This window comes from Pan paniscus, chromosome 1 (assembly GCF_029289425.2).
Source record: "Pan paniscus chromosome 1, NHGRI_mPanPan1-v2.0_pri, whole genome shotgun sequence".
NCBI classification, from domain to species: domain Eukaryota; kingdom Metazoa; phylum Chordata; class Mammalia; order Primates; family Hominidae; genus Pan; species Pan paniscus.
Window position 1 is genome coordinate 66,785,597 of NC_073249.2, and position 23,769 is coordinate 66,809,365.

The following is a 23,769-nucleotide window of genomic DNA, read 5'->3' on the forward strand; positions in this document are numbered from 1 at the left end:
ACCCAGTCCAGACTTTTCAAAAGTAATTCTTAGTTTTAAAAAGCTATGAAAATATATTTTCAAAAATTTTAGGGAAAGTGATATCCCACTGTATAATTTTATACCTAGGCACACTATAAGTCAAGTGTAGAAAAAATACATTTTCAAATATGTGAGGTCTCAAAAGTTATGTCCAATGCACCCTTTCTTAGGAAGTTAATGGATGTCATCTACAGTCAAGGGAGTAAATCAAGAAATATGAAGACATCAGATTCAAAATGTAGAGAAGCCACAACCTAAGAGAAAAACAAAGGGAATTCCTGGGATGATGGCAAAGTTATAACAGCTATGTACATAGCAGGCCTAGAGAGCCACTTCAGAATAGAACTGGTCAGAGAACTCTGGAAGAGTGCTTTAAATAAAATGAAACCAGTATTTTATTTCAAACACAATCTATTGGCTTTGAACATATTGAAAGGAGATTTTTACAACTTAAGGAATTTGGGGCTAAATTAATGAAAGCCACGTAGAAAATGAGCAAATGGCTGGGCGCAGTGGCTCACGCCTGTAATACCAGCACTTTGGGAGGCCAAGACGGACGGATTGCCTGAGGTCAGGAGTTCAAGACCAGCCTGGCTAACATGGTGAAACCCCATCTCTACTAAAAATACAAAAAATAGCCGGATGTGGTGGTGCACGCCTGTAGTCCCAGATACGTGGGAGGCTGAGGCAGGAGAATTGCTTGAACCCGGGAGGCAGAGGAGTTGCAGTGAGCCCGAGATCACACCACTGCACTCTAGCCTGGGTGACAAAGAAAGGCTCCGTCTCAAAAAAAAAAAAAAGAAAGAAAAAAGAAAATGAGCAAATGAAAAGCAATACAATTATTGACTGCTGGGAAAACAACATTTTTTGCAGGAATGAAAAATCAGCTCACACCATATGGCTCACCTGTGAATCACATTTTTCAAACATATTAAGATAAATGCTGAATACTTAAGATATAACCATATTGGTGAATGAAAGGCCAGGAAAGAGTGGTTGTATATTAAGGAAATGAGGCAAAATGAAAGAGATAACTAAATTCTTATCTTTCAGAGTTGGAAGTCAATATCCAATGCCAAAACTGGAAACAAAACTTTAAGTAGCAATATAAGCATATTATTTAAAGATGAAGATATAAATGTCAAAAAATAATCAGCTAAAAGAGTTAAAAATTGTTGCCTCTGAGGAGCAAGAATTAGAGGGTGATAGAAGACCATCAAGGAATTCTATTTTTCTTTCTTTTTTTTTTTTGAGACTGAGTATCATCTACGGCCATACCACTCTGAACACGCCCCATCTCATCTGATCTCGGAAGCTAAGCAGGGTCGGGCCTGGTTAGTGCTTGGATGGGAGATGGAGTCTCGCTCTGTCACTCAGGCTGGAGTGCAGTAGCATGATCTTGGCTCACTGCAACCTCTGCCTCCTGGGTTCCAGCGATTCTCCTGCCCTAGCCTTCCACGTAGCTGGGACTATGCACGCCACCATGCCTGGCTAATTTTGTATTTTTAGTAGAGACAGGGTTTCACCACGTTGGCCAGGCTGGTCTCAAACTCCTGACCTCAGGTGATCCGCCTGCCTCGGCCTCCCGGCCTCTTTTATTTATTTATTTATTTATTTATTTATTTATTTATTTATTTATTTTGAGAAGTAGTCTTGCTCTGTTGCCCAGGCTGGAGTGCAGTGGTGCGATCTCGGCTCACTGCAACCTCCACCTCCCAGGTTCAAGCTATTCTCCTGCCTCAGCCTCCTGAGTAGCTGGCATTACAGGCACGCACCACCATTCCAGGCTAATTTTTGTATTTTTTAGTAGAGATGGGGTTTCACCACGTTGGCCAGGCTTGTCTTGAACTCCTGACATCAGGTGATCCACCCGCCTCGGCTTCCCCAAGTGCTGGGATTACAGGCGTGAGCCACCGCACCCAGCCTGAACTCTATTTTTCATAACAAACCTGGTACAGCTATTTGATTCTAAACTATATGCATGTATAATACTGAAAAAAATCAAAACTAGGCCAGGCCAGGTGCAGTGGCTCACGCCTGTAATCCCAGTACTTTGGGAGGCTGAGGCGGGTGGATCATCTGAGGTCGAGAGTTTGAGACCAGCCTGGCCAATATGGTGAAACCCTATCTCTACTAAAAATACAATAATTAGCCAGGCTGTGGTGGTGCATGCCTGTAATCCCAGCTACTTGGGAGGCTGAGGCTGGAGAATCGCTTGAACCTGGGAGGCAGAGGTTGCAGTGAGCTGAGATTGCACCGCTGCACTCCAGCTGGGGCAACAGAGTGAGACCCTGTCTCAAAAAAAAAAACAGAAACAAACACAAACAAACAAAAAAAACTAGGCCAGGCATGGTGGCTCATTCCTGTAATCCCAGCACTTTGAGAGGCTGAGGCAGCAGGATCACTGGAGGCCAGGAGTTCAAGACCAGCCTAGGCAACATAGTGAGACCCTGTCTGTACCAAAAAAAAAAAAAAAAAAAAAAAAAAAAAAAAATCAAGCATGGTGGCACAGGTAGTCCTAGCTAATTGGGAGGCTGAGCAGGGAGGATTGTTTGAGCCCAGGAGTTCGAGGCTGCAGTGAGCTATGATCGTGCCACTGCACTTTAGCCTGGGCAACAGAGTGAAACCCTGTTTCTTAAAAAAAAGAGAGAGAACTAAAATATTAAAATATAAAGCTCAGTATCATATTTCGTAATGACTCTTTGGAAATATATTTTTGTCCTGTCACAAATATGGATTGCAGATCATTTATTATCTTCAAACACCCAGTTTTAAGTTGTTATTCTATTTTCTAAGTTTTCTTCTGTCCCATAACTGCTTTGAAGAACATAATTTATATTAAATTAGTTATAAACTTTGTATTTCAAAGTTTGGTTAGTGATTTGAAGATATTTCCTGTATTTAAGTGATTATTGTTTTATCACTTACTGATGATATAACACTTACTGATATTTAAAATATTTTTTGTGACATAACTCTACTGAAAAATAAAGAATTTCATTGGCTGTACTTGAAAATTTTTAGAACAGATTTTGGAAGTGTTTGTGTTAATACTAATTTTGTGCCAACATTTTAAAATTTGTATTAATATGTAATTTATTAAATTTTTAAAAAACTATCAACTTTGGTTCTGAAGCACTGATTTTCAGACAAGTGCAGGGAAGTATCACTATACTATGGTGAAATAAGATGAATAAACAATATAGCATGTTGTTCATGAAGCTAAATCAACTTAAGAATTTTACTCTTGGTAGGTCTCAGTAGCTCGGGCGGCGGGAGGGGTGGCAGCGGCCAGGCAGCCCAGTTTCGCGGAGGCTCTCGGCGCGCCACGGCCCGCAGGCACCCGGCACGCGCCCTGCCTGCCGCCAGGATACCCAAGAGGAAGGTCAGCTCCGCCGAAGGGGCCGCCAAGGAAGAGCCCAACAGGAGATCGGGGCGGTTGTCAGCTAAGCCTCCTGCAACAGTGGAAGCGAAGCCGAAAAAGGCAGCAGCGAAGGATAAATCTTCAGACAAAAAAGTGCAAACAAAAGGGAAAAGGGGAGCAAAGGGAAAACAGGCTGAAGTGGCTAACCAAGAAACTAAAGATTTACCTGCAGAAAATGGGGAAACGAAAACTGAGGAGAGTCCAGCTTCTGATGAAGCAGGAGAGAAAGAAGCCAAGTCTGATTAATACCATATACCACGTCTTATCAGTGGTCCCTGTCTCCCTTCTTGTACAATCCAGAGGAATATTTTTATCAACTATTTTGTAAATGCAAGTTTTTTAGTAGCTCTAGAAACATTTTTAAGAAGGAGGGAATCCCACCTCATCCCATTTTTTAAGTGTAAATGCTTTTTTTAAAGAGGTGAAATCATTTGCTGGTTGTTTATTTTTTGGTACAACCAGAAAATAGTGTGGGATATTGAATTACGGGAGGCTTTGACTGTCTCAGGTATCAGCTTAACATTCCATAGGTGGGGGGTTAGTTTTTATATCCTATAATACAAAGCATATTAAATGGCAGTATGGAGTCAGTACTGCATTTAATGTCTTGAACATTTTAAATTACTTCCATTCCCATGTTTTTTAGAAGAATTGTTTCCTAAAGAAAACCACTCTTTGATCACGGCTCTCCCTGTCAGAATTGTGTGCACTCTGTAACATCTTTGGTTGTGGTAGTCCTGTTTTCCTAATAACTTTGTTATTGTGCTGTGAAAGGTTACAAATTTGAATATGTAGTGTAGGTGCTATTCAGTTGTGAACTGGTGGGCTGTATGTAACAGCTGACTAACATGTGAAGGTACTGGTACTTGATAGCCTCTTAAAGAAAATTTGCTTCCAAATTTTAAGCTGGAAAGTCACTGGAATAACTTTAAAAAAGAATTACAGTAAATGGCTTTTTAGATTTTCGTTACATATGTCAAGAATTGTGTACAAATTGAAATGTCTGAACTGATCCTTAACCAATAAAATCTCAATTTTGAAAAAAAAAAGAATTTTACTCTTTATGTCCTTTCTCCTTTTTTTTTTTTTTTTGGTGTTTGAATAGCCATTCTTCTACCAATGGTGTAATACAGATAGCAGGGCTTTTTTTTTTTTTAACATGCTTTTGTTTGTTTTTGTTTTTTTGTTATTATCATTGTCATTTTTATTATTTTGCTACTTTATTCAGTGCTTACTGTGTGCTAGATGCCCACTGGAAGCTTATAATTATGATTTATTATATTTAACATGCTTTTATGGCAAAATTTGTTCAAAAATTTTTCGATAATATTAGCTGGGCACAGTGGCATGTTCCTGTAGTCCCAGGTCCTGAGGAGGCTGAGGTAAGAGGATGGCTTGAGCCCAGGAATTCAAGGATTAGTGTGCAATGATTACACCTGTGAATAGCCACTGCACACTAGCCTGAGCAACCACAGTAAGACCCTGCCATATGTGTGTGTGTATATACACACACACACACACACACACACACACACACACACTGTTTTATGAAATCTCAAAGTCTGGCAACTCAATCTTAGAAACAAATAATGTAGGAGATACAGAATTCCTTTCATGAAACTGAAAAAAAATGTATTTAAGAAGTAGGGTTTGTAAAACTATTGGTAGTATATTTAATATTGATCCATAATTATTCTGTATGTTGATTGTTGAAGAAGTCATAAATTTAAAAGAAGAAACTTTATAATGAGCTCATATATGAGAAAGAAATCCTGCGGTTTACTGATATTTGTAACTATCTCTTATCTCTTATGATATTTATCTTAGGTAACTTGTGAACCATACCAAGACTCATCATCTCGTTTCAAAGTTACTGTTTCTGTTGCTGAGCCCTTTTCTTCCAACATTGCAAATATTCCAAGAGATTTGGTTGATGAGATTTTGGAGGAACTGGAACACAGTGTGCCTCTTTTGGAAGTGTATCCTGTTGAGGGACAAGATACTGATATACATGTTATTGCTTTGGCCTTGGAAGTTGTCAGGTATTAGGGCCTTTACTTTTGAAAATTAAATTTATTATATCCAAAAGTTAATGTGAAGGTTTTGCTCATATAATCGCTTTACAAGCACTTACTGATTTAATTTTCACTCACTACTGCTGGATTAAATTTGTCCATTTTAAATTAACATATTGTATTTGTAACTTTTAGTAAAAACATTTCCTTGCAGAAACATTATATATGGGTAATGAAAAGTTTGCAATTTTTTGATCTTGCATTTTATAAAAATAAAATTTAAAGGAATTCTTGAAATAAGTAACATTAACTTCTATTCATATTTAAGCATCTTAAATTTATTAGCATTCATTTCTCAAATTTAAAGGCATTACAAATACTAGATATCATCATTCACATTATGATTGCTTCTTATAAGTTGATGCAATTTGAGGGAAGCTATCCACAAACAAAATACAGAATATTTTTTGGCATGTTTTTGTTTTTCTAATGTTTTCCTCCCATACAAATTTGGTAGTATCTTACATATTATTTATTTTTTGAGCAAATAATAGCCAAAATCTATAAAATTTAGAAACAATTTTACAGTCCCACTCATTATCTCATTTACTGTAACCTAAAATAGAATGCAAATCATCTAATTTTTGAAGTTTTACCTTTTATTTTAGTTCACTCAAAGGTCATTTTAAAATATTTTGCTTAAGAATTAAGATTGAGGTAGAGAATTCTGACATCAGAATATCTGTTTAGCTCTAAATCAGTAGTGGCTGTTTTTGATTACTGTCATCTTAATTTGGTTTATCGTAGGTTTTTTTATGACTTTCTTTGGAGAGACTGGGATGATGAAGAAAGTTGTGAGAATTATACTGCACTTATTGAAGAAAGAATTAATTTGTAAGTATAGTTTATAAACTTATACCGCACATTAGAAAAAATAAACATTGTAATTATGTTGATAATTTTCAGGTGGTGTGATATACAGGATGGAACAATACCTGGTCCTATCGCACAACGTTTTAAAAAAACTTTGGAGAAATATAAAAACAAACGTGTCGAGCTCATTGAGTATCAGAGCAATATTAAAGAAGATCCATCTGCAGCAGAGGCTGTTGAATGCTGGAAAAAATACTATGAGATAGTCATGCTCTGTGGATTACTGAAAATGTGGGAAGATTTACGCCTCCGGTAATAATTTGCTCTATTTCAAATAGAAGCAAAAGTTTACATGGTTATTATTTTATCATAGCACTTAATTTGTGGTATATGTTCTGATTAAAGTGAAGTATAAAATTAGATGTCTAATTTATGAGGTAAGCACAAGGTACAACTATCAGTATTAGAAAATTGTATTAGCTGAATTCACTGAAATCATTGTTTTTTTTTTTGACCAAAAGAACTCATTAATCCATTTCTTTCCTTATCTTTCATTTTAACTCTTTTGATTTTGGCCAAAGCATAAGAAAGGAAGAGGTGGACCTCCTCTATATATAATATGTGAAGCAAATAAGATAACTGGATTATAGCTAAAAGAGTAGCAAGACATAGACAGAGTCTGTCTACATAACAGTTTTTAAAAGAAGCACAAAGACAGGCTGGACATGGTGGCCCACACCTGTAATCCCAATACTTTGGGAGGACAAGGTAGGAGGATCACTTGAGGCCAAGAGTTTGAGACCAGCCTTGGGCAGCATATTGAGGCCCCATCTCTACAATAAACAAACAGATTTTTAAAATTTAGCTAGGAATGTAGTGGGGTATGTCTGTAGTCTCAGCTACTTGGGAGGCTGAGGCAGGAGGATCACTTGAGCTGAAGAGTTTGATGCTGCAGTGAGCTGAAGAGTTTGATGCTGCAGTAAGCATCGATCATGCTACTGCACTCCAGCCTGGGCAACAGAGCAAGACCCTGTCCCTTTGTTGTTGTTGTTGTTTGTTTGTTTGTTTTTTTGACCCTGTCTTTTAAAAGAAAAAAATAAAAGAAGAAGCACAAGCTGGGCGCAGTGGCTCACGCCTGTCATCCCAGCACTTTGGGAGGCCGAGGTGGGCGGATCACCTGAGGTCAGGAGTTTTGAGACCAGCCTCAACATGGAGAAACCCCATCTCTACTAAAAACACAAAATTAGCCGGGCGTGGTGGTGCATGCCTGTAATCCCAGCTACTCGGGAGGCTGAGGCAGGAGAATTGCTTGAACCTGGGAGGCGGAGGTTGCGGTGAGCCGAGATCACGCCATTGCACTCCAGCCTGGGCAACAAGAGCGAAACTCCGTCTCAGAAAGAAAAAATAAGAAGCACAAAGACAAGACGGGGGACAAAAACAAGGAAACTAGAGGAATTTGAAGCTTCTGACACCTACAGCTATAGTACCCATTAAAGACAACCTGGCCAGATTAATATAAAACCTCACACTAAAGGCCTTTTAACCTGTTCTGTTACCTGATTTGTAATGTTGGGCTTTGAACAATAAATTATAAGGCATGCTAAAAGGCAAGAAAAAAAAAAACACTTCAGAGAAACAAAGCAAATATCACAGAGACTCAGGTATGATTTTGGAATTCATCAGTCAGAGAATTTAAAATTCATCAATAGCTGGGATACATGATCTATTGTGGGAAGAAAGAATTAATAATGAGTTTAAAGATTTGTCAATAGAAACTTCCCAAACAGAAATGCAAAGAGAAAGGAATGAAAGAAACTGAAGAGAACATTCAAGAACTGTGGGACAGTTTCAAAAGGTGTTAACATATGTGTAATTGTAATACCAGAAGAAGAAGGAAGAGCAAATGGATCAGAAGAAATACTTGAATTAATAATGATGAGAATTTTCCAAAATTAAATACAGACACAAAACCACAGATCCATAAAGCTCAGAGAACACCAAACAGGATAAATATCAAAGAATCAACACCTAGGCATATCATATTTAAACTGCATAAAACGACAAATAAAGAAAAAATATCCTGAAGGAAGCCAAAGGAAAAAACCCACATTACCTACTATAGTGAACAAGAATTTCTCAGAAGGAACTATGAAAATAAGATGAGAGTGGAGAGAAATATTCAAAATGTTGAAAGAACCACCAAACTAGAATTCTGTATCTAGTGAAATTATTCTTCAAATGTGAGCAAGAAATACTTGCTCAGACAAAACAAAACAAACAAACAAAACTGAGAGTTTATCATTAGTAGGCCTGTTCTGCAAGAAAGGTTAAAGGAAGTTCTTCAGGGAAAAGAAAAATGAGAAAAACTCATGTCTACATATAGTAAGGAACAATGTGGGAGAAGGAATAAAGGTAAAATAAATTATTTTATTATCATTATTATCTTGCCCTGTCACCCAGGCTGGAGTGCAGTGACGTGATCATGGCTCACTGCAGCCTCGACTTCCCAGGCTCAAGTGATCCTCTCACTTCAGTCTTCTGAGTAGCTGGGACCACAGGTGTGTGCCAGCATGCCTGGCTAATTTTTTTATTTTTATTTTTGTGGAGGCAGGATCTCACTATATTGCCCTTGCTGATCTCAAACTCCTGGGCTCAAGTGATCCTCCCACCTCGACCTCCAAAGTGCTGAGATTACAGGTGTGACCCACTGTGTCCAGCCTCTATTTTTCTTATTGTTGATTGATCTAAAAGATAGCTATTTAACATAATAGTGGTAATGATTCATTAGGTAATTAAAGCTCATGGATTACTGAAATAAATGAAACAATATCATAAAAGATGGGAGGATAGAATTGGAATACTCTGTTATATGGTATCTGCATGACATGTGAAGTAGTATAGTGTTATTTGAAAGTGGACTTAAATTAGTTAAAAATATATGTTGCAATCTCTAGGGCAAATATTAATTTTTTAAAAAAAGAAGTATAATTGATTTAAGAGAGTAGATACAATGGAACAAAATAAAATGCTAAATTAAAACTAGAAGAGGCAGGTCTGGGTGTGGTGGCTCATACCTGTAATCCCAGCATTTTGGGAGGCCAAGGTGGGTGGATCACCTGAGGTCAGGAGTCCAGACCAGCCTGGCCAACATGGTGAAACCCCATCTCTACTAAAAATAAAAAAATTAGCCAGTTGTGGCAGTGCATGCCTGTAATCCCAGCTACTCAGGAGGCTGAGACACGAGAATCACTTGAACCTGTGAGGTGGAGGTTGCAGTAAGCTGAGATCATGCCACTGCACTCCAGCCTGGGTGACAGAATAAGACTCTGTCTCAAAAAAAAAAAAAAAAAAACAACAAAAAACAAAAAAGCAACCAAAACACTAGAAGAGGCAGAAAAGAAAGGGAAAAAGGAAACAAAGGACAAGTGCAACCTCTGTATTAATAGAAACCAGCTACAATATGGTAAATGTTAATTATGTCAAAATAACTGTAAATGTAAATGGTCTAAATAAAAAAGCAGAGATTATGAAAATGGATTTAAGAAAACAATATCCAACTATATGTGATCTGTAAGAAACCCACTTTATAAAGGTTCAGATATGTTCAAAGTAAAGGGATGGAGAAAGATATTTCATGCTCATGCTAATTAATAAAAATCTGGTGTGGCTATATTAATTTCAGATGAAGCAGCCTTTAAGAACTAGGACAATTATCAGGGACAAAAAGGGACATTTCATGATGATAAAGGGTTTGGTTCTCCAGGAAGATGTAACAATTCCTTACCATTCCTATTCACCTTCATACTAGAAGTTCTAAATAATGCAATAAGACAAGAAAAAGAAACAAAAGGCCTACAAACTGGAAAAGAAGAAATAAAACTATCTTTATTTGCAGATGACATAATTGTCTATGTGGAAAATCCCAAAGAATCAAAAAGGAACAAAACTCCTGAAACCGATAAATGAGTATAGCAAGTTTACAGGAAGCAAGGTTAATATTCAAAAATCAACTGCTTTTTTATATACCAGCAGTGAGCAATTTATTTTAAATTTTAAAAATTATTGACAATAGAACCAAAAATGTGAAATACTTAGGTATATACCTAACAAAATATAGGACCTATAATGCAGAAAACTACAATACACTGATGACAATAAATGGAGAGATATCTTATGTTCTTGGATTGGAAGACCCAATATTTTAAAAATGTCAGTTCTTCCCAACTTGATCTGTAGATCCAGTGCAATCCCAGTGAAATTCATAGCAAAATATTTTGTAGAGATTGGCAAACTGTTTCTAAAACTCATGTGGAAAGGCAGGAAACCTAGAATAGCCAAAAAGTAGAAGGACTCATACTACTCGATTTTAAGACTTACTATGAAGCTGTAGTAATCAAGACAGTATGGTATAAGTGAAAGAATAGATTAATGGAAGAGACAGATAGATCAGTGGAAGGAAATAGAGTCCATAAATAGAGTCCTTATATAGTCCAGATTAGAGAGTCCATAAGATCCACACATAGAGTAGACTGACTTGACAAAGGGCGAAAGAAATGTAATAGAAAAAGGATATTCTCTTCAACAAATGGTGCTGGAATAATTGAATATCTATATCCAAAAACGTGAACCTAGATACAGACCTTTCACAAAAATTAACTCAAAGTGGTCCATAAACCTAAACATAAAACTCAAAACTATAAGACTCATAGGAAATTATAGATAATCTTGTGTTTGGCAGTGGGTTTTTAGGTACCACAACAATACTGTATGTTATGTGAGAGAAAAAAGTCATAAGTTGGACTTTGTTAAAATTGAAAACTGCTCTGAAAAATACACTATTAAGAGAATGAAGAAACTAGCCACAGATTAGGAGAAAATATTTGCATAATGCATATCTGATAGACTTGTATCTAAAATATACAAAGAGCTCATAAAACTCAAACATAACAAACAACCCAATTAAAAATGGGCAAAGATCTGAATAGACACCTTACCGAAGAAGACACACAGACAGAAAAAAGCATATAAAGAGATGCTCAACCTCATTTGTCATTAGTAAGTTGCAAATTAAAACAGCAGTGAGATGCCATTACATACCTATTAGAAATGGCTAAAATCCAAAAAGCTGATAATATTAATTGCTACTGAGAATGTTGAGCAAAGGAACTCTCATTCTTTGTTGGTTAGAATGCAAAATGGTACTGCCTCTTTAGAGCACTGTTCGGCAGTTTCTTACAAAGTGAAACATAGTTTAACCATAGGACTCAGCAGTTGCAATCCTACTTGGTATTTACCCAATTAATTTGAAAACTTAGGTCCACATTAAAAACCTACACTGAAATAAAAAGGATTACAAAGGAATAGTATAAATAAGCCAACAAATTAGATAACCAAGAATAAATGAACAGATGCCTAGTAAGACACAATCTACCAAAAATGATTCAAGCAGAAACATAAATTCTGACTGGCTCTATAACAAGTTAAGTAGATTGAATTAGCAAATGAAAAACTACTCACAAAGGAAAGTCAAGGACTAGATGTCTTCACTGGTGAATTGTGACACACGTTTAAAGAAGAATCAACACTAATTCTTCAAAAACTCTTCCAGAAAATAAAAGGTAACAATTTCCCAACTCATTCTGTGAGACCAATATACTACTCTGAATCCAAAAGCAAAGACATCACAAGAAAAGAAAACCTACACGAATATCACTAATGAATATAGATACAAAATCCTCAACAAAATACTAACAAATGGAGTCCAGCAACATATAAAAAGATCAGTCCCTATGACTAAGGTGAGATTTATCCCAGGAATCCAATGTTGTTTTAAAATACGAAAATCAATCAGTATAATATATAATATTAATAGAATAAAAAAACAAGACACACAGTCATCTCAATAGACACAGAAAAATCATATGACAAATTAACACCCTTTCATGATAAACACTCTAAAAAAAACTTGGAATAGAAGGCATTTTCCTCAACCTGTTTAAGGCTATCTATGAAAAACTCACAGCTAGAGTCATCATTTTTTGTGGTGAAAGAAGAGATGTTTTTCCCCCTACAATCAGGAGCATGATAAGGATATTTACTCTTGCCACTTTTATTCAAATTGTACTGGAGGTTCTAGCCAGAGCAATTAGACAAGAAAAAGAAATAAAAAGCATACAGATTTGAAAGGAAGAAGTAAAGTTATCTCTATTCACAGATGACATGGTCTTGTATATAGAAAATCCTATAATGAAATACTGCTCAGCAATATAAAGAAGTAAATTGCTGGCCAGGTGAGGTGGCTCATGCCTGTAATCCCAGCACTTTGGGAGGCTGAGGCAGGCAGATCACAAGGTCAGGAGTTTGAGACCAGCCTGACCAACATGGTGAAACCCCGTCTCTACTAAAAATACAGAAATTAGCCAGGTGTGGTGGTGTGTGCCTGCAATCCCAACTACTCAGGAGGCTGAGGCAGGAGAATTGCTCGAACCTGGGAGGCAGAGGTTGCAGTGAGCTGAGATCGCACCACTGCACTCCAGCCTGGGTGACAGAGTGAGACTCTTTCCAAAAAAAAAAAAAAAAAAAAGAAGTAAATTGCTAACACACACAATAACAATAACCTGGATGGATCTCAAAAATAGGCTGAGTGAAAAAAGCAGACACAAAAGAATGCATAGTATATTATTCCACTTTAAAATTCCATTGAGAGACTGAGCAGGATGGCTCACGCCTGTAATCCCAGCACTTTGGGAGGCTGAAGTGGGCAGATCACCTGAGGTCAAGAGTTCCAGACAAGCCTGGCCAATATGGCAAAACCCCATCTCTAATAAAAGTACAAAAATTAGCAAGGCAAGGTGGTGCAGGCCAGTTGTCCCAGATACTTGGGAGGCTGAGGCAGGAGAATCGCTTGAACCCGGGAGGCAGAGGTTGCAGTGAGCTGAGATCGTGCTGCTGAGATTGTGCCACTGCATTCCAGCCTTGGCAACAGAGCGAGACTCTGACTCAAATAAATAAATAAATAAATAATAAAATTCCATAAAAAATTCCTAGAAAGGTGTGGAACAACAGGAATTCTCACTTATTGCTGGTAGGAAAAACAGTATAGTCACTTTGGAAGACAGTTTAGAAGTTCCTTACAAAACTAAAGATGCTCTTATCATATGATCCAGCAATCATGTTCCTTGATAATTACCCACATGAGTTGGAAACTTATGTTCACACAAAAACCTGCACATGGTTGTTTATAGCAGTTTTATTCATAATTGCTGAAACTTGGAAGCAACCAAAATGTCCTTCAGCAGGTGAATATATAAATTGTGGGACACCCAGACAAGGAATGTTATTCAGCACGAAAAAGAAAAAGACCTGTCAAGCCATGACAAGACATGGAAGAAACTTAAATGCATATTACTAAGTGAAAGAAGCCAATCTGAAAAGGCTACATACTGTATGACTCCAACTATATGACATTCTGGAAAGATAAAATTGTGGAGGCGGTAAAAAAAAAAAAAAAAAAAATCAGTGGTTCCCAAGTATTAAGGGAGAGGCAGAGCATAGAGAATTCTTAGGGCAGTGAAACTCTTCTGTATTATACTATGATGGTGGCTACATGTCATTATACATTTGTCCAAACTCCTATAATGGACAACACCAAGAGTCAACTCTGATGTAAACTATGGACTTTGGGTGATAATGATGTATCAATATAGGTTCATCGGTTGTAACGAGTGTACCACTCTGGTGCCAGATATTGATAGTGGGGCAGGTTGTGTGTGCGGGGGGAACAAGGGATACACAGGAACTCTCTTCTTTTTGATCAACTTTGCTGAAAATCTGAAACTGCTCTGAAAAATAAAGCCTATTAAGAAAAATTTGAAGGAAGGGAAATACGTAACGACAGAAAGCAGACCAATGTTTGTTCAGGACTGCAAAGATGCATGAGGAAACTTATCAGTATGATGGAAATTTTTTATATCTTTATTATTGTGATTGAGTTAAAAACATATATACATTTGTGAAATCTCATGGAATAGTTCACTTAAAATGAATACCTTGTATGTAAATTATACCTTAATAAACCTGATTAAAAAACACCTATATATACCTTTGATTTTAAAACTAGGATAGCATGATAAACTACTGTGGTTTCCTGAATGTTTAGGATGTCTTACTTTTGGAGCAGCTAATTAACTGGTATATAGCAAAAAAAAAAATGTATGAATGGTTCCCTGTTTCTCAAGATCAAGACCACTTGCTTAAATAGATATAAAAATGCTGAGTGGGTTTGATTTTGAAATGTTTAATGAAACTTTTGGAGGATACTGCTATATGTTTAAATTCAGTTTTTAATAACTTGCATAGAAAATTATTAGAAAGTTTCCTGAAATCATAAGTTTTACAAAAATATATAATAATTGAGATACAGCTCAAAAATATTGGTACTGGCCAGGCTCATGCCTGTAATCCTAGCACTTGGGGAGGCCAAGGTGGAAGGACTGCTTGAGGCCAGGAGTTCAAGACCAGCTTGGGCAATGTAATGAGACCCTGCCTCTTAAAAAAAAAAAAAAAGCCAGGCAAGGTGGCACATGCCTGTAGTCCTAGCTACTGGGGAGGCTGAGGTGGGAGGATTGCTTGAGCCCAGGAGGTCAAGGCTGCAGTAAGCCATAATTGTACCACTGCACTCCAGGGTAAGACCCTGTCTTTAATTAAAAAAAAAAAAAAAATATATATATATATATATATATATATACACACACATATATACTCCAGGGCAAGACCCTGTCTTTAATTATATATATATATATATATATATATATATATATATATATATATACACACACACATATATACTCCAGGGCAAGACCCTGTCTTTAATAAAAAAAAATATATATATATACACACACTAAAGCCACATCCTCTTAGCATAAAGCAATAATCAAAGTGCAGCAGAGAATGCAAAAGATTATACTAAAGAGATTACTGGTAAATCCATATCTATTGGAAAAAGAGTGTCCCTTTTGGCTGACAGTAATGATAAAAGCCAACAGCTATACTGAAACTTTTTATCTGACTTTCTGTTGGAGACACTTAAATGATAGAGATACGAACAGGAAACATAAAGAAAAGCAGGAAGAAGAGAAAGAACTAATTAGAAGTGCTGAGTAGCAAACAATATAAAAACAACTAAGAGAGAAGCTGAAACAGTTCTGCTGGGAGACCAACAGCCAACTATTTTATGGAGATAATATCCTTTGAAACAAAACGATATATTAATTGAGCATAGTATCTAAAATTACGTATATTCGAAAATATTCTGATGCCTCCGTGTCACAGGCATAACCCATCTTTGTGTGAGTCTACAACTCAATGGATTATGAAAGTACACCCCGGAAATTTTTCTACTGTATTGGAAGGTTGAGGTAGCTGAGGCAATGGTTGCAGAGGGTTGCATGCAGATTTCCAGGTACTATCAATTAAAATGAAAATATTTTAGAGTTTAAGGATTTAAATATGCAGTGATCTAAAAGATCTGAATCATTACATTGCTCTCAAGTTGCTCATTGCTCTCAAGGAACTTATAATTGATGAAAACATTTCTCAAAGATGCTTAGTACCAAGTTTTTATTTACAAGTAAGGACAAGGTCAGTCTTTTTCATGTTAATTTAATTATAACTAAATATTTTCAACTATAGAGTTCATGGACCTTTCTTTCCAAGAATTCTGAGGCGTAGGAAAGGAAAAAGAGAATTTGGAAAGACTATAACACATATTGTAGCAAAAATGATGACTACTGAAATGGTAAGAAATAAACTATTCTTATTTGTTATTTAAGTATTAGCTGTGTATAATTGGAAAAGAAGCTCCCTGAGGGTGGAGTCCTTGTCTAATCATTAATGCCTTATTTTCTCAACTACCTCCAGCTCAGTTATTGCCATATAATAGATACTAAATAAATAAATGGTGACAACTATTTACTGAGTACTAACCTTGTAGCCAGGTACTATGTTAGTTGCTTGGTGAAGATGAGACATAAACGTGAGAAAGACTGCATTTAGGGGAGACAAAATGTTGATCCAGACCCACAGTCTTCCTTCTTCACACATTTGAAAATTTCAAGCATGGTGGAAATATGGACACAAGTATATAGGCAGTTACAATTATGACACAGAATGATAAATGCTATGATAATGATATGTACAGGGTACATGTAGGATGGGTACATAAGACAGAATTAGGAGTCTGGAAATGCTGAATAGAAGAAATAACTCAGCTGAATCCTGAAGGATGAATATAAATTTATCCAGCTCAAGAACAAACAAATGTTCTGAGCCAAAGAGCAAATATTTTCATTTCACTTGACCTCTCAGTAGCATTTCAAATCTCTCTCATTGAAATAATCTCTTTCCTTGTTTTATGTTAGTATACTTTCCTGGTTTTCATTCTTTCTAGTTACTTTTTTTCTCATGTCCTCTAAATGCTTGGTACTTGTCTTTTTTATGCACTATATTATCCCGAAGTGATTTAGCTGATCTTCTCCCATAACTTCACTTATATATACAGGTACTTTTCCAGAGTGTATTTGCATAGCCCAAACTTTTGCTCTAAGCCCTAAACCTATGTGTCCAACTGCCTATTGCTTATGACCACTTAATTGTCTCACCAGTACATCAATTAATTGTCTGCAATTAATTTCATAATCTTATCCCATTGACTTGCTTTCATTCTGGAGTTCTCTGTTTCAATAAATGGTACCATCATCTACTTGGTTGCTAATAACAATTTTCTGGGAGTTATCTTGTTCATATTTCTCATCACTTTCATACACACTCACTTTTTTCCTTCACTCACCCCACATCCTGGGATAAGCTGTGTTGTTTCCTCTGCCTGCTGAGCCACTGTTCATCCTTTAGGTCTTGATTTAAATATTTCCACAGGAAAAGGCCTTCTCAACCTTTCATAATACATTAGACTGCTGTATACAATTATAGTACCTTGTACTTTTCCCTATTGGCACTTTCCTTTATCATGACTACATTTAACACTTTTGTGGCTATTTAATGTCTGTCTCTTTCACTAGTATGTGAGCTTCTTGAGAGCAAAGAGTATTTACCACTCATCCAGTCACCTAGCATGATGCTTGGTACATGGTAGGTGCCCAGCAATTTTTGGTGAATGAATAAATTAGTGTATGTAACAAGAGAGGTTAGTATATATGAGGAACTGAAAGAAGGCCACCAAGGCTGGTGGTTAACATCTAAGAGAGTGATGAAAGATAAAGCTGGCATATTAGACAGTCTTGTCTGCTATTCTACCAATTTTTATTCTTTTCAACAAAATTTAATTTTCCTTTTAATTACTTATTGGAGCATATTATTCAATCATGTTGATTATTCCGCTAACATCTTTATAAATACCTTTTAAAACATCTTTTTAAAAAGGTATAAATCTTGCTTTTATCCTCAGCTTTATTTTGTCATTTTTATTTTTACTTCTCCTTTTCACTTTTAAATAGGTCCTGTCTTTATTCACTTTCTTATATGAGAGAAATTTCTATGATTTTTTTTGTTCAGTGCTTTGCAATTCTGTTTTCATTTGTGTAATTATACCTGAACTTTGGAGGCCAGAATAATTAGAGGGAGACTACTGTGAAGAGAAAGTATCATCAGCTTCCACTTTACTTAGACCTTGGATTTTAGATTTACTTTTGAGGTTCATGAAATATAGTTTGATAGTAGTATAGCTGTGCATATAAGCTTTTTTTTTTTTTTTTTTTTTTTTTTTTTTGAGACGGAGTCTTGCTCTGTCGCCCAGGCTGGAGTGCAGTGGCGTGATCTCGCCTCACTGCAAGCTCCGCCTCCCGGGTTCACGCCATTCTCCTGCCTCAGCCTCCCGAGTAGCTGGGACTACAGGCGCCCGCCACTACGCCCGGCTAATTTTTTGTATTTTTAGTAGAGACGGGGTTTCACCCCGTTAGCCAGGATGGTCTCGATCTGACCTCGTGATCCGCCCTCCTCAGCCTCCCAAAGTGCTGGGATTACAGGCGTGAGCCACCGCGCCCGGCTGCTGTGCATGTTAGCTTTAACAATTTCCTCATCTTTGAAGATTCTTGACTGAGAATTCTTGCTCTATACCCACCCCTTGGACGCAGTTTATTCATGCCCATCATCTTATGTTGGTGATCTTTACAAGCAGTGCAGTGGAAAGGCATGGACTTTGTAGTTAGTTACCCAATGTTCAAATACCCTGAGACCACTTAATAAACAATCTTAGGCAAAGCGCATAACCTCTAAGCCTCAATTTCCTTACTTGCAGAATGCTTTAAAAGGAGAGAGAGAATATATATATATGTATATATATATGTATATATGTATATATATGTGTATATATATGTATATATATATGTATATATATGTATATATATGTATATATATATATATACACATATATATATAGTGCTAGTTAAGAGCATGGGCTCTAAAGACAAATTGCCTGGATTCTTGGTTTTGCTACTTACTAGTTAGGTGATTTTCAACCAATTATTTAACCCATCTGTAGTTTAGTTTCTCATATGTAAAATTGGGATAATAATCCTATGTTTCATATTTATAGAGTTGCTGTAAAGATTAAATGAGTTTATATTTGTAATATGCTTAGAATAATGCCCAGCACATAGTAAATGCTCAATAAATGTTTACCACTTGTTTCAGTTTCTGAACTAAAGTTAAACATTAGTCATTCTCCCAGATCTAGGAGAAACAGTGGTATTCCCATTGTGTATCATAGGCCTTTATCCTCTTGCTGATCACAGGCTTTTCCTTCTTTCAATCTGGAGACGGTATAGTGTGATGTTGGAGAACATAGACTTTAAGATCATAAAAACCTGGATTTGATTCACAGTTTTGCTTCTTAATATTTCTATGAGATTAAACAAATTACATGGTTTCTCTTATTTCCTCATCTGTAAAAGAGAATAATGAAGTCTGTTCCATAGAGTGTTAGGCTTAAGTGAAATAATTTATATAAATCTTTTAGCAAAATGCCTAGCACATAAATAAATGTCAACTGATATTATTATTACTATTTTGCAGTTTATATCCCAATAATATAGCCATCATTTTTGCCAGATTTTTCCTGAAGTGCTACAGAAGGTGATAACCATGTCTGAAAATATACGAAGTACAAAAAAGAATTTAATCAGTTTTCTTCCATCTGTACTACTGATTCTGTTGCCATCTGCCTCCTCAGAGACAGTGTGCTCTCAGTTATTCCTTCTTTTTTTTGGTATCTTTTTTCCTTTCTTAAAAAACTTGAGGTGAAATTTACATAGCAAAATTAACTGTTTTAAAGTGATATTCAGTGACATTTAGTAGGGTCACAATGCTGTGTACATCTGTCTGGTTCCTAACCATTTTCATTACCCAAAACCAGAACCCCATACCTCCATTTCCCCTTTCCCCCACCTCCTGACAACCAACAATCTGCTATCTCTGTAGATTTATGATTCTGGATATTTCATGTAAATGGAATCATAAAATATCTGACCTTTATGTCTGGCTTCTTTCATCTAGCATGATGTTTATAAGGTTCATCCACATTGTAGCATTTATCAGTACTTCATTCATTTTTCTGGCTGAATAATATCCTTTTGTATGTATATACAATGATCTGCTTATACATTCATCAGTTGGTGGATATCTGAGTTGTTTCTGCCTTTTGACTATTGGGGAAAGTGGGGCTGTGAACATCTGTGTGCAAGAGTTTGTCTGACTACTTGTTTTCGATTCTTTGGGGTATATACCAAAGACTAGAATTACTGGGTCATATGTGCCACTTTATGAGGAATTGCCAAACTGTTTTTCACCGGGGCTGAAACATTTCACATTGTCATCTGCAAAGTATTAGAGTTCCAATTTCTCCAGTCCTCACCAAAACTTTTATCTTTTTTTATTATTTATTTTTTCTCTTTCTTTTATTTTTAAAATTACTGTGATCCTAGCGAGTGTGAAGTGGTATTTCATTGTAGTTTTGATTTTCATTTAACTAATGACTAATGATGTTGAAGATGTTGAACATCTTTCCATGGACTTGTTGGCCATTTGTGTATCTTCCTTGGAGTAACGTCTATTAAATTCATATCCCATTTTGTAATTGGGTTGTTTGTCTTCTTGTTATTGACTATAAGAGTTATTTATATATTCTGAATACTAGACCCTTATTAGATATATGCTCTGCAAATTTTTACCCCCCATTCCTTAGGCTTTTTCACTTCCTTTTGTGCTCTTTATTGCCACTTAGGGGATGCTAGGAGCATCGCCTGTCCGTGATCACTGTCATTGCTGTTAACCTTATTCACTATTTCATACGTGATCCCTCTTCCTCCCCCTCCTTCTTTCTTTCTTCACTTCTTTCCTTCCTTTCCTTCCCTTCCTTCCCTTCCTCCCCTTCCTCCCCTTCCTTCCTTTCTTCCTTCCTTTCCTTCTTCCTTTCTTTTTCTTTCTTTCTTTCTTTTTTCTTTCTTTCTTTCTTCCTTCCTTCCTTCCTTCCTTTCCTTTCTTTCTCTCTCTCTCTTTGTCTTTCCCTTCCTTCCTTCTTTCCTTCCTTCCTTCCTCCCTCCCTTCCTCCCTCCTTCCCCCACCCCCCTCTTCCCTCCTTCCTTCCTTCCTTTCTTTCTCTTTCTTTCTTTCTTTCTTTCTTTCTTTCTTTCTTTCTTTCTTTCTTTCTTTCTTTTCTTTCCTTTATTTTGTAGTTGGATCAGAATAGCACTGCATCTGTACATTGCTTTGGGCAGCATGGTCATTTTAACAACCTTGATTCTTTTGGCGGGGCGCGGTGGCTCACACCTGTAATCCCAGCACTTTGGAAGGCCAAGGCGGGAGGATCACGAGGTCAGGAGATCAAGACCATCCTGGCTAACACGGTGAAACCCCGTCTCTACTAAAAATACAAAAAATTAGCCGGGCATTGTAGTGGGCGCCTGTAGTCCCAGCTACTCAGGAGGCTGAGGCAGGAGAATGGCATGAACCCAGGAGGCAGAGCTTGCAGTGAGCTGAGATCAGCCACTGCACTCCAGCCTGGGTGGCAGAGTGAGACTCCGTCTCAAAAAAAAAAAAAAAAAAAAATTGATTCTTCTTATTCTTGAGCATGGAATGTTTTTCCATTTGTTTGTGTTGTCTCTTATTTCTTTCAACAGCATTTTGTAGTTTTGCAATTCTTGTTGTAGAGCTTTTTCACTTCCCTCGTTAGCTGTATTCCTAGGTATTTTATTTTCTGTGTGTGGCTATTGTGAATGGGATTGTGTTCTTGATTTAGTTCTTCAGCTTGGACATTGTTGGTGTATAGAAATGCTATGGATTTTTGTACATTGATTTTTGTATCCTGAAACTTTGCTAAAGTTGTTTATCAGATCTAGAAGCTTTTGGGTAGAGGCTATGAGGTTTTCTAGGTATAAAATCATATAGTCTCTAAAGAGATAATTTGACTTCCCCTCTTCCTATTTGGATGCCTTTTATTTCTGTCTTTTGCCTGATTGCTCTGGCTAGGACTTCCAGTACTGTGTTGAATCGAAGTGGTAAGAGTGGGTATCGTTGTCTTGTTGTTTTTCAAGGGGAACGCTTCCAGCTTTTGCCCATTCAGTATGATGTTGGCTGTGGGTTTGTCATAGATGGCTCTTGTTATCTTGAGGTATATTCCTTAAGTGCCTAGCTTGTTGAGAGTTTTTAAGATGAATAGATGTTGAATTTATAGAAAACCTTTTCAGCATCTGTTGAGATGATCATGTGGTTTTTGTTTTTAGTTCTGTTTGTGTGCTGAATCACATTTATTGATTTTTGTATGTTGAACCAACCTTGCATCCCAGGAATAAAGCTAATGTTATCATGGTGGATTAGCTTTTTGACTAATGGCCACTTAGGTCATTGATGTGCTACTAGATTCAGTTTGTTAATATTTTGTTGAGGATGTTTGCATCTGTGTTCATTAGGAATATTGGCTTGAAGTTTACTTTTTTTGATGCTTCTGCCAGGTTTTGGTATCAGAATCATGCTGGCCTCAAAGAATGAGTTAGGGAGGAATGTTTTGGAATAGTTTCAGTAGGATTGGTAGCAACTCTTATACGTCTGGTAGAATTCAGCTGTAAATTTGTCTCGTTCAGGGCTTTTTCTGATTGGTAGGTAGGCTCTTTATTACTGATTCAGTTTTGGAACTCATTATTAGTCTGTTTAGGGTTTCAGTTTCTTCGTGGTTCAATCTTGGGAGATTGTGTGTTTGCAGGAATTCATCCAGTTCCTTTAGATTTTCTAGTTTTTGTGCATAGAGGTGTTTGTAATAGCCTCTGAGGGTTTTTTTGTATTTCTGTGGTGTCAGTAGTAATGTCCTTTTTGTTGTTTCTGGTTATGTTTATTTGGATATTCTCTCTTAGTCTAGCTAGCAGTCTATGTTATTTATTCTTTCAAAAAACAAAGGTTTTGTTGATCTTTTGTGTGTTTTTTCACATCTCAGATTCATTCAGTTCCACTCTAATTTTGGTTATTTTTCTTCTTCTAGCTTTGGGATTGGTTTACTCTTATTTTTCTAGTTCCTCCAGGTGTGATGTCAGGTTGTCAATTTGAGATCTTTCTAACCTTTTGATGTGAGCGATTAGCAGAATAAACTTTCCTCTTAACACTAATTTAGCTGTGTCTCAGAGTTTCTGGTATGTTATATCCTTGTTCTCATTAGTTTCAAATAATTTTTTGATTTTTTTGATTTCTGTGTTAATTTCAGTGTTTACCCAAAAGTCATTCAGGAGCAGATTGCTTAATTTCCAAGTAATTGTATGATTTTGAAAGGTCTTCTTAGTATTGATTTCTTTTTTTTTTTTTTTTTTAGATGGAATCTCGCTCTGTCACCCAGGCTGGAGTGCAGTGGCATGATCTTGGCTCACTGCAACCTCCACCTTCCAGATTCAAGTGATTCTCCCGCCTTGGCCTCCCAAGTAGCTAGGATTACAGGCATGCACCACCATGCCTGGCTAATTTTTTGTATTTTTGGTAGAGATGGGGTTTCACCATGTTGGCCAGGCTGGTCTCAAACTCCTGACCTCAAGTGATCTGACCTCAGGCGATCTGTAGATGTCTGTTAGGTCCATTTGGTCGTGTAGAGTTCAGGTCTCAAACATCTTTCTTAATTTTCTGCCTCAATTATCTGTCTAATACTGTCAGTGGGGTGTTGAAGTCTTGCACCACTATTGTGTGGTTATCTAAGTCTCCTGATAGGTTTCTAAGAACTTATTTTATGAATGTGAGTGCTCCAGTGTTGGGATTATATATATTTAAGATAGTTAATTCTTCTTGTTGAATCAAACCCTTTATCATTATGTAATGCCATTCTTTGTCTTTTTAAAATCATTCTTGGTTTAGAGTCTATTTTGTCTGAAATTAAAATAGTAACCCCTGCTTTTT

General features: G+C 36.7%; 2 protein-coding genes across 2 annotated transcripts in view; both read left to right on the forward strand.

Annotated features, from left to right (window-relative positions):
• SHCBP1L (SHC binding and spindle associated 1 like) overlaps window positions 1-23,769 on the forward strand; it is a 53,738-nt gene that overhangs the window by 7,737 nt on the left and 22,232 nt on the right. Inside the window, exons 3-6 of the mRNA XM_014341688.5 lie at window positions 5,273-5,487; window positions 6,268-6,354; window positions 6,427-6,645; window positions 16,024-16,129. Of these exons, the coding sequence (XP_014197174.4) occupies window positions 5,273-5,487; window positions 6,268-6,354; window positions 6,427-6,645; window positions 16,024-16,129 (627 nt within the window). The remainder of the gene's footprint in view (window positions 1-5,272; window positions 5,488-6,267; window positions 6,355-6,426; window positions 6,646-16,023; window positions 16,130-23,769) is intronic.
• Window positions 169-4,965, forward strand: LOC100973056 (non-histone chromosomal protein HMG-14). Its single transcript, XM_034950818.2, has 2 exons — window positions 169-259; window positions 3,276-4,965. The coding sequence occupies exons 1-2, from the start codon at window positions 169-171 to the stop codon at window positions 3,689-3,691; spliced, it is 507 nt and encodes a 168-aa protein (XP_034806709.1). The 3' UTR covers window positions 3,692-4,965.